The sequence below is a fragment of the Mesoplodon bidens genome, assembly GCF_964165515.1.
Source record: "Mesoplodon bidens genome assembly, chromosome: 15".
NCBI classification, from domain to species: domain Eukaryota; kingdom Metazoa; phylum Chordata; class Mammalia; order Artiodactyla; family Ziphiidae; genus Mesoplodon; species Mesoplodon bidens.
Window position 1 is genome coordinate 63,108,692 of NC_138171.1, and position 11,297 is coordinate 63,119,988.

Consider the following 11,297-nt stretch of genomic DNA (forward strand, 5'->3'; position numbering starts at 1 on the left):
TCGTCAGTTCAGTCACGGGCCCGGGTACGTGCCCGTCCAGCTTCTGCACACAGTAGGCGCCCAACGCTCAGACACACCTTCGGCCCCGGCCGGGCCCGCGGCTCCCGGCCGAGCGCGGCGGAAGCGGCGCGGGACTACATCTCCCAGCATGCCCCCCGCGGCCCCGAGCGAGGCGAGGCTCGGTGAGTCAGAGCCGCACAGTAAATATTTGTATTAGCCGGAGCCGGCTCGCTAATGGTGGACGCGTGAGGCGAAGGAGCGCGCGGCGGCGGGAGGCCGGAGCGGGCAGGCGGCGGAGGCGCCATGTCCGTTAACATGGACGAGCTCAAGCACCAGGTCATGATCAACCAGTTCGTGCTGACGGCCGGCTGCGCAGCCGACCAGGCGAAGCAGCTGCTGCAGGCGGCCCACTGGCAGTTCGAGGTGCGCGGCCGGGCTGGGGCCGGGGCGCGGGTGTCCGTCCCGCTTGGCTACGCGTGCAGTGGGACATGTGCGGGCCGGTGTGGACACGTGCCGCGGCGCGCTCGGCCGGGGTCGGGCCCGCGCACTTGGCCCGGAGTCCCGGCGGTCGCGCGCCCCGGCGGCCGGGCCGCAGAGCGCACACGCGGCGTGCGGGTCAGGCCCCGCGGCGCGGCCGCGTCTACGCGGCCCCCGGAAACGCCGCCCGCTCGGGGTGGGCGGGAGGGGCAGTCTGCCCCCCACGGGCCCGAATCCCCGCCCCCAAAATTCCCGGGCGATCGGTTTCGGGGCCCCCCTTTTTGTGCGGGTAACGGCCAGGGCGGGGCGGTGCCGAGGCCCAGACGGACAGACTGGCGGGCGGCCGGAAGGAGGACGCCCCAGGCCTGGGCCGAGCTGGACCCACGCCGCCCCCGCCTTGGGAGCCGCAGGTTTGAGATAAGGGAGCCCCGAGCCCGCGGGTGGAGCCGCCCGGTGTGTGTGGGTCTCAGGGTCTGAGGATCTGCGTGTGGGCTGGACAGCTCGGCGGCGCGTGTCCACGTACATGTGCATTTGTATTTACGCACGCGCCACGCTGCGTGTGGACATGTTGGCGCGCCCGCGTGTGTATGTGTGTGTGTGTGTGTGTGTAAACACGCAGTCCACCGGGGCGCGGGTGCGGGGTGTGTACCCACAGGTCGCCGTTTTGCAGACGGTGCTCTCGCGTATGCACACGTGTACTCGGAGCCCCACACTACAGCTACGTGTGCATCTGTGTACCCTGGTCCAGAGGCGTGTCCAGGTGCTCTCCTCTGTGCTGGCCGGCGAATCTACCTGCACAGTGCGTGGCATGGTACACACGGTTCAGTAGCTTCTAGCTTTCAGCCAGCTGGGCAGGAGGTGGGGCTGCCCCAGCCTGGCCCCCACCTCCCCAGGCCTTCCTGACCCATAGGGCAGTACTGCCCAGGGCTTGTGCTGCCAAGAGGCCACCTGGCCTACTCTGCCTACTCTGCCGCCCCAGAAATAACCCAGGATGGTATCTAGGGATGAGGCCAGAGCCCCTTGAGCTCTTCCCCTCACAAGTGTAAGGTCACAGCCCCAGCCAGTCAGTAGAGTCTGTGCCCAGTCCAGGCTTCAGAGCCTGGTTTCTAGATGGGGAGCAAGCTCAGGGAAGGTATTTGGGCCGTAGGAGGGACAGGGAGCCAGGGTACTCTGGAGTTCAGCTTCCTGGGGGTGGGATGGGGATCAGAATTGCTGCCCGAAGGTTGGGACAGTCTGGGGAGGCAGTGGCCTGTCTACCCAGGGGAATCCTTGCTCACTTTCCTACCAGAGATCTCAGGGGGACCGCTAACCCTGCGGTGGTCCTCACATCACAAGATGGGAGGCTGCTCTCTCTGAGCAGGTCCCACTCTCTGGCCTCAGTTTCCTCAGCTGTACCTGGGGCGTGTGAGTTGATCTCTAAGGAGTGAATGGCCAGCCCCCCTTCCAACCCCGGCAGCCCCACCCTGCAGGAAGCTCCCTAATCAGCCCGTTTGTCTCAAGAGCTGGATGTGGCAAAACTTGCAAAACCACATTCATGGCAGTTTGAGTCCCACATCTGCATACACGGCTCCCCCGTCTGCCTGGGGCTGGGCAGGCAGGTGTCCGGTGGGAAGCAGCCCTGGCTGTCGGCACTCTCAGCCCAGCCCACAGAGCCTGGCACCAGCTTGGCAGTCACTCAGGCAGCACTGGTTGGTGTCGCTTGGTCACAGGACTTGAAAATGTAACTTTGAAAATGGAAATACCTGGGGAAAAACTGATCTCAGGAGGGGCAGGAGCAGCTTGTAGACTGGGGAGCTCTGATGGCCCCCAGGGTAGGAGCCCTGTGCGCCAGGCTCCCTGAGTCTCAATTTCACCATGTGTAAAATGGGGAGGCGGATAGTAGGGAGGTCTACTTAAGGTAAAAATGGATTATGAACATCCAGTCCTTAGGTCCTCCTGGGAGTTCTTGGGAGTGAGTGGGGTTCCTCTGTGCCCTCCACCCCTGGCTGGCTGCACACTTGGACTGAGGGCTGGCGCAGCAGGAGGCCTTGTTTTGGGGTCATACTCTCTGTGATTCAGGTGTTAATGGGGACAGAAGGCTGCTGGAGGGGGACCTGTGTGCTTTAAGGTTGGGGGTGCTTTAGGAAGGCAGGAAAAGGGCAGCCGTTTCTCCCTGGAATCCTCACACACAGCAGTGGCCTTCAGAGTTGCCGTTGGGGGAGGAATGGTTTGGTGTGTCCCTTGGGGCTCCTGGGGGTGTGTGTCACAAGGAGGTGCTTAGAGATCAAGGCCCTCCCCCCAGCTCCCACACCCATGTTTGGGGACACTGGGGTAGGGCGTCTCCAGCAGGAAATTCCCAGAGTAATTCACTTGAATTTAATAATAAAACCCCTAGGGTAAGCCTTAGAAGCCAGGCTGGGTTTCTGGGTGTGTTGGGAGTGGGGGAGGGGCTGACAGCGCTGGGCTGTGGGGTGGTAAGCCCGAGGGGGGAGCCACGGAGGGCAGAGCTGCCCGCAGACCCTTCACACACTTGATGGGCTCCCTCACCCAGCACTTTCGCAAGAGCAGCTGGTTCCTTTATTTTCCTGGACGCCTCTCCTGCAGGGGCCGAACCAGGACACACCAATGCCAGCGGAGGCCACCCTGGGGCCCCTCCCCCCAGCCCCCCAGGGTCACTAGAGGAGCTTGTCTGACCCAGGCCAGCTGCCACCCCCTTTTCCACCCACTTCTCACAGTCCTGGGTGCAAACCCCACTTCAGCCTTCCTCCTGCTCCACCACCTTGAGAACATTCCAAGGAAGGCTCAGGTAACTGGACAGGGGTGCAAACCCCAGACCATCCTACTTAATTCCGGCTCTCCCAGCTGGACCGTGGATCTCCGGAGGTCACTGCTGCTAGGGAGGGGAACCTGCAAGCCACCTAGTCCCGTCTCCCTGTGGTGCAGATGGAGAAACCGAGAACCAGGGCAGGGTCCCTTGGCCAGCCTAGGAGAGGAGCAGGTGGGTTACAGACTCTCAACATCTGGGTGCCCTTGCCGTCCTATGGCTCATAGACAAGGAAACAGGCTCAGGGAGGAGTAGGCACTTGCCATCCATGGAGTTGGTGGCAGTGGGGCTAGAATCTGCCGGAGGCCTTTCCCCGTGAGACAGGCCCCCACGTCAGGTGAGCTGGAAGCACTTGGCAGCCAGGTGGCAGACAGTGTCATGAGGGTCCTCCCCACCCACCAGGCCTGCCCAGAGGTCCACAGCACCTCTTTGGGCTGTGGCGAGGGTGGAGGGATGACAGGCATGCTGCCTCAACTTGCCAGGCCAGGGCCACAGGGGTCCTGAGGGTAAGCGTGGGCCTTTCTTCCCGCAGACGGCCCTCAGCGCCTTTTTCCAAGAGACCAACATCCCCTACAGCCACCATCACCACCAGATGGTAAGTGTCCCCTGCAGCCCCAAGGGCAGCCCCAGGGGCTGTCCCGGTTCGCGGCAGGGGGAAGCCACCCAGGGCCAAGGAAGGTGCAGTGGCTCTTGGCGACAGAAGAGCCACTGGGATGGGACTCCTGGGAGCCTGGCAGCAGGCACAGTGGGCTAGCCCATCTTGGGCACCACACCTTTCCTCTGTGAGCTCCTGGCTGGTGGAACGCCTGCAGGGTGGGGTGCCTCCAGGGAAGGGGCATGTGTCTCCTCGTGGGAGCCCGGGACCCTTCCAGAAAGGGGGTGCTCACCCCTCCCTCTCTGTTCCTCTTCCCCCACAGATGTGCACTCCAGCCAACACCCCCGCCACGCCCCCCAATTTCCCCGATGCCCTCACCATGTTCTCCCGTCTCAAGGCCTCCGAGAGCTTCCACAGCGGAGGCAGCGGCAGCCCGATGGCCGCCACGGCCACGTCGCCCCCGCCGCACTTCCCGCTCACCGCCACCGGCAGCTTCGCGGCACCCAGCTGGCCGGCTGCGGCCTCGCCCCCAGGGGGGGCACAGCACCACCAGCCGCAGCAGCCGCCCCTGTGGACTCCGGCACCCCCTTCCCCGGCGTCAGACTGGCCGCCCCTGGTCCCCCAACAGGCCACCTCAGAACCCAGAGCCCACCCGGCCATGGAGGCCGAGAGATAAGGGAGGCCCCTCCCCCCTCCCGGAGGCCAGAACCCCGTGGGGCGGGGGAGAGGACGTCTCTGCGGGCCCCCTTTACCCTCCTCTGTCTGCACCCCCATTCCCCAGAGCCCTGGCGGGGAGAGACCGGACCCTTGTGCCAGTACACAGGCTGCCCGCATGACCCAGCAGCGCGGGCCTGTGGCACCCAGCTTTCATGGATTTGGTTCAGAGTCGTCTGGGTGCTGGTGGACAGAACCTCAGAGAACAAGCAGCCTTCCCCCGAGGACTCACCCGCCCCACCCCACCCCAGGGGGCTGCGGAGCTCCCTGAGGCTGGTGGGCCTAGATCCCCACCCTCGGGAATGCAGAGCCTTCTCCGCATGTGTGCGTGTCGCTGTGTCTGTGTATTTATATGTATGTCGCTCTTCGAGAAGCAACCTAGTTTATGGGGCAGCTGGACTTTGCATGTTAGAGTGAGCCCCCTCTCCCCTTGTCCGCTGTCCCTCTCCCCAGGGCCCTGCCCCTCTCCCCTGCCCCCTGGGCAGTCAGCCTTGCTGTTCCCTGCAGAGAAAAGGATTGTGGGAAACTCCAGGACTCTTCCCACCCATCCCCCAGCGCCTGCCTGCTGGAGCTGCCTGCATGCCTCCCCAGAGCCCGGGGGTACCCCATCCCCAGTTCCTTTCCCCCTTTTAACAAAGGAGAAGAAAGAGTTCCAAACCACCACCAGGCTCTGTGGTCTTGCCTCGTATCCTAAGCTTTGCTGCCAGCTGGCCCTGTGTGGAGGGGGAGGGAGCCAACGGAGCCCAGAGCAGGGGCCCACCCCCCAGTCCTGCCTGGCTCCACACCGCTCCTGTCTGTTGCTGTCTTTTCAACCACAACATGCTCTGGAATCTTCCTGCCCACCCCAGGCTTTTCCCATGAAGTTAGTTCCTGCCCTGTGTTCCCAGAACCCCTGCCTCTGTCTGCTCACCCTTCCCCCTGTCCGACTGGACAGATCCCGACCTCCAGGGCTAACAGCTGCCTTCCGGTCTGCCTGGGTTTCACAGAGGACTTTTCTTCCTGGCTTAGGGCCCCAGTGACTGGCTGCAGGCTGGACCCTCAGCCCAACCTCCAGCAAACATGCTGTGTGGGCAGGGCCCTCTCTGGGGAGGCACAGGCCACAGCACCCGTAGTAAGATAGCAGGCTTGGATGCAGAGCCCGTGGGGGCTAGCAGCAGGGACCGGACAAGGCTGAGCAGAGTCTAACCTGCAGCTCAAACCTTTGGTTGCTAAGGAAACGAACCACTCGGGCAACAGGCAGTGGATCCCCGGCTGCTACCAAGCCAGGCTGGGGCAGGCACCTGTTCTTGCTCCAAGGGAGAAGCCAGGGTGCCCCACTCTGTCCTGGGCAGCCTGTACCAGTGGAGGGCATCCCTGGGGCAGCTTTGGGAGAAGGTAGCCTCGGCCTTGTACCCCTTCGTGAGGAGCTGGAACGTGGGGAAGGAAGGAGGTGGGGGCCTCTGCAGCTCTTCACTGGCAGACCTTACTCCCTAATCCGGGAGAGCCTGCCGGCACTCAGCCCTCTGTGCACGGCATCTGGGTTGGGGAGTTCTATTTTGGAAGGTCTCCTGCTTGACAGGTGTCTCAGCACCTGCCATCAACAGTCCTGCTCACGCTCCCCAGGGTTGCCGTGCTGCCACCCAGCCTCACCTCTGCCCTGTTGGAGCCTGGACAGGCTCTGCGGAGCACTGTCTCTCCCTGCTTATCACTGAAGACTGACCGTGGTGCCCCTGCTCTAGCTGTTCCTTATGTTCTGGAAGTGTGTCCTCACCTTGAAGCCCACCCTTATGGCCTTCAGAGGGGGCGCAGCTCTGCCTGGGGTGCCTGTGGTGAGGGGATTGCGGGATGGGGCAGGATGAGAAGGGGGAGGCTGCCCTAGGCCGCCTCAATCTTTACTGCAGCTTCTTCATCCTTTTGGATGGAAGACAATTCTCAGGGAGCTGCCACATCTCCCTCCAAGTGTAGGAAAAATGGTTTGTAGAGGCAAGTATTTCTGGGTTATCTGTAACAGTGTGCCTGAGCTCCCCAGTGCGCAGATTACTGAGGTGGCCGTATGTGTTGGAGCCACACAAGACGGTGTACAGTCCAGAATGTGCATTCAGGCTACCCCAGGTGGGCCCCTGGGTGGCCTGTAAGTGATCCACACCCTCGCTACTCAAAGTGTGGTTCCCAGACCAGCGGCATCACCTGGGAACTTGTTCGAGATGCAGGACCTCAGCCCCCAGCCCAGATCTACTGAAACAGAATCTGCTTCTGACAGGATCCTCACGTGCCCAGTGGACATTCAAGGGTGAGAATGTCCCAACCTGACCAAGCCCAGTTCTGTTTCTGGAGGCCCCCACAGGCTGGGCCTGGAGGTCCCTGGTGGTCTTATTAGGGCTGGCAGGGACTTGAGGTTCCTGTAGATCCAGCTCTTCTAGCGTGGGCACTCTAGACATCAGAGGCTGGGTCCTTCTCTGCCACGGGCGCATCCTGTATGCTGAGCAGTATCCCTAGCCCCTTCCCATGAGTAGATGCCAGTAGCAGCCCCCAGTCGTGACAACCAAAAATGTCTATAGGCACAGTGAAACATCCCCTGGAAGCAAAGTCACCCCAGTGGAGAGATCCCACTCTGCCTGTGGTTCTGTAGCTGGCTGCACAGCATGGCCTCCAGGGAGCTCCCAGGCCCCACAGCATCAGAATCCCTGGGGAGGCCCTGACAGTACAGTTTTAAACATTCCCCAGGATATCAGTGATCGACTTGTGAATATACTAAAAACCACTCAATCGTATACTTTAAAAACTGTATGGGGGCTTCTCTGGTGGCGCAGTGGTTGAGAATCCGCCTGCCAATGCAAGGGACACAGGTTCGATCCTTGGTCTGGGAAGATCCCACGTGCCGCGGAGCAACTAAGCCCGTGCGCCACAACTACTGAGCCTGTACTCTAGAGCCCGTGAGCCACAACTACTGAGCCTGCATGCCGCAACTACTGAAGCCCGCACACCTAGAGCCTGTGTTCCATGAGAGAAGCCACCGCAACGAGAAGCCTGCGCGCTGCAACGAAGAGTAGCCCCTGCTCACCACAATTAGAGAAAGCCCGCATGCAGCAACAAAGACCCAACACAGCCAAAAATAAATAAATTTATCAAAAACTGTATGGCATGACACTTATGTGTCATAGCTGTTATTAAAAGTAGAATGGCTCCCGGGTGATTCTGATGCAACACAAGCCCCTCATGGCAGCTGGGAGCCACCAGACTCGTGACCCTCCAGCCTGCAGAGCACAAGGGTCCCTTGGGTCCTTGAGGCAACTGTTCTGGAGGAGGGCCCAGGAATCTGATTTCTTTTTAAAATTTTTTAATAGACTTTAAAAGCAGTTTTGTTTTTTTAAATTCTTTTTTTGAATTTTATTTTATTTTATTTTATTTTATTTTATTTTATTTTATTTTTTTTTTGCGGTACGCGGGCCTCTCACTGCTGTGGCCTCTCCCGCTGCGGAGCACAGGCTCCGGACGCGCAGGCCCAGCGGCCATGGCTCACGGGCCCAGCCGCTCCGCGGCATGTGGGATCCTCCCAGACCGGGGCACGAACCCGTGTCCCCCGCATCGGCAGGCGGACTCTCAACCACTGCGCCACCAGGGAAGCCCTGAATTTTATTTTTTATATAGCAGGTTCTTGTTAGTTATCTGTTTTATACATATTAGTGTGTATATGTCAATCCCAATCTCCCAATTCATCCCACCACCACCACTTTCTCCCCTAGGTGTCCATATGTTTGTTGTCTACATCTGTGTCTCTATTTCTGCCCTGCAAACCGGTTAGGAATCTGATTTCTAACGAGGGCCCCAGGCACAGCGGGAACTGGAGCAGGAGGGGCAGAGGGCAGGGCTGGAGCTTTCCAGCAATGCTGAGGCCCTGCCAGGTGTGAGCATCTGAGCATCTCTCAGGCAAGCAAAGGGGGCAGGAAAACTCACTCAAGGGGAGCTAGAGGTGGGCCCACATAGATGCCACGTGACCCAGAACTCAAGGGCACCACAGAACCAGGAACTTCGATTTCCCCAAACCTGGAGTCTCAGAAGCAAAACAAGGAGTCAGTAACCACCTACTACACGTTCAAGTGTAAACTGGCTAAAAAGCAAAGCTGCTGATGGAAGAACAGAAGAGAGTCACATTTACAGCCATCCTCAGCTGTCCACCTCGGGCACCTCCTAGGAGCTGCCTCAGCAGCACACAGAGAAGACCAGCCTTGTCACCTCAAAAGTCCAGCCTCTGGGCTTCGTCACCACTAGACTTGAGCTCCAGATCGCTCTCTTTCCAAGATTCCATTGTGAAAACACCATTTGCATCCATGAGGTTGCTGGAAAGAATGTGATCGGAGCTCTCATTTCTGAAGAGGGTACATGGCAGCATGTGGGAATGGAGGCCTGGCCTCCCCAGGGGACAAGGGGTGGGTGGGCCCTTCAGGTCGGATGTTAAATGATCAGGGCATGGCTCTCTTAGGGGTTTGCAGATTCACAGGCCTCTGATGTGTGCTGTTGGGCTTGATTTGTCGGCCAGCACTTTAAAATCAGGAGAGTTAAAATTTTTTTTTAATTAAAAAAAAAAAATCAGGAGAGTTTACAAGAAAAGCCTCACTTCTGGCTTACCTTGGAAAATTTGTAGTATCTGGACCAAGTTCCCTTAAGGCCACAAATGGTTGAAGCTGACCACCACGGTGGGGACATAGCTCAGCCTGTCCCTGGCCAGCCAGCCACTCCTCTGGCCACCATGGACATGTGCGTGTCCAGCGTCTGTCTTGCATCTGCTGGAATCTCTGAAGGGGATTTGCTCTTCATCAGAAGCATCTGTGGAAGTAAATGTCCTGCTCTGTGGGGTGGCAGGGTGGGGGGTGGGGACCTGGGGGGGCGGTGAATAGAGGCTCTGAAATGCTTTCTGTGGGCAGGCAGGGCTCCTCCTTCACAGCTTTAAAGAGAAAGGCTTGTTCTGAGATTCCCTTGGATGAAGGTGGATGCTCCCAGGGCCACTGAGAGCCCCCAGGGCTCTCTGGGAACATGTTGTGGCCGCTGCAGAAAACCACGCTGCTCCGGAGACTGGCCCCCCAGCCCAGTGGCGGGCAGGGCCGTTGTGGCCCTGGTGGTCTCTGAGGGGCTTTTTATAGCAGGACTCATCTGAGGACAGATGAGGGTTTTGACTCCAGCCCCCTCTGCGGGAGGGGAGGGGAAGGCCCACTTCCTGGAGGCCTGTCAGTGGCGTAGCACGAGGTGCTGGGAGCCTGTTGGCAGAGTCCTGCTCTGCTTTCTGGGGCCATTTCTCATATTTATGAGGTGTAAATACTGGGGATCTCATTTTCTACGGATCCTGGGGAAGCCATGAGCAAGAGGAAGAAAGGGGAGAGAGAAGAGAAGCCCCTCTCTGGAGGTTGTGTGTGTGTGTGGAGGGTCTCTGCCTAGAGCTCCCAAATCTGTGGAAAGTCAGGGGTCAAGCCAGCCAAGATGGTGGTGCCAGGGGGACCTGTGTGTCCCTAAGAAGTCCCTGCACAGAATGTCCTCCCTCCAGTGCCTCCTGGTGGCCTGCTTTTGGGTACTGGTGGTGCCTTTTACCAAGGCAGATCATCTTGTTTGGGACACGTTTGCTGTCATCAGTTGTTTATACCTTAGGGTTAATGAGTTTGTGGTCTTTGAAAGGAAGAAAATGTTCAGTGACCCTTTTACTTGCATCAGTGGGTTGTGGGGCTGGGTTTGGGGGTGCAGAGCAATCACCACGCTGCACCTCGAGGCAGGACCCTCTGCTTGGCAGCAGGCATCTCATTCGTGCCCCTCATACCAGGCCAGCCCACATGCTTCCCTCTCCATATGACCGATTCATCTCAGTCTTTTGTTTTGTTTTGGCCGCACCACACCGCTTGCGGGATCTTAGTTCCCCGACCAGGGATCGAACCTGGGCCCTTGGCAGTGAAAGCCCGGAGTCCTATCCACTGGACCACCAGGGAATTCCTTCTCGGTCTTCAAACTGAAAGTTCCAGGGATCCCCTTCACTCCCAGGCAGACCAGGATGGTTGGTCACCCTACTCCTTGTCCAGCTTGGCCCTGCCACTGTGTTCCAGGCCAGGAGCTGTGGTCCCCCCTGCAGAGGAGGAGGCTGGACCCAGGGCCTCCAAAAATTCCCACTCTACTGACCCCATCCCCGGTTCTGTCTGCTCCCCAAGCACCTTCCCCTGCTGGGATGGGGTGGGCCACCCTTCTGAGCAGCAGCCCCAGGAGTAGGTGCAGTACCTCCCTCCCAGCTGCCAAGACCTGCAGTTCCCACCCCTAAGGCTAGAATAGGCGAGGCTTGTCCTTGGCAAAGATCCTGCCTGCACCTCCCACCTGGGATCAGGTCGAAGGTTGGCTTCCCTACCAACCCCCACAGAGGATAGAACTGTCATCTTCAAGATGGCTCCTGGCTGGCTGCAGTTGGGTTCCTGGTTCCCCACCTTTCAAAGCACCCAGGAGGCCTGTCAGTATGCAAAGGGTTACACAGTGACCTACCTGGGTCTTGCTCCTTGCTCCCTGGGCTGCAGGAACCCACTCAAGCACTGATTCCATTGGTAAATTTGAGAAATGGGCTGGGAAGGCAGCTACGAGGGGCTGAAAGAGCAGGGCTTGGTTGCCTGTGGTTCCACACAGGTCAAGGCCGCAGGAGACAAGCCTGACCACACCTGGCATGGGCGCGTCCCCAGGAGCCCCCACCTCTCCATCTGCCTGAGCCCA

General features: G+C 59.5%; 1 protein-coding gene across 1 annotated transcript; it reads left to right on the forward strand.

Annotated features, from left to right (window-relative positions):
• Positions 1 to 204: 204 nt before the first annotated feature.
• Positions 205 to 4,910, forward strand: UBALD1 (UBA like domain containing 1). Its single transcript, XM_081255942.1, has 3 exons — positions 205 to 423; positions 3,813 to 3,875; positions 4,198 to 4,910. The coding sequence occupies exons 1-3, from the start codon at positions 304 to 306 to the stop codon at positions 4,549 to 4,551; spliced, it is 537 nt and encodes a 178-aa protein (XP_081112068.1). The 5' UTR covers positions 205 to 303; the 3' UTR covers positions 4,552 to 4,910.
• Positions 4,911 to 11,297: the final 6,387 nt, after the last annotated feature.

Bases quoted from the DNA above. Each gene is read 5' to 3' on its own strand.
- UBALD1 (XM_081255942.1), top strand. From the start codon at position 304: ATGTCCGTTAACATGGACGAGCTCAAGCACCAGGTCATGATCAACCAG. The intron at 424-3,812 runs GTGCGCGGCCGG...TTCTTCCCGCAG, and splicing joins CGGCCCACTGGCAGTTCGAG to ACGGCCCTCAGCGCCTTTTT. The intron at 3,876-4,197 runs GTAAGTGTCCCC...CTTCCCCCACAG, and splicing joins GCCACCATCACCACCAGATG to ATGTGCACTCCAGCCAACAC.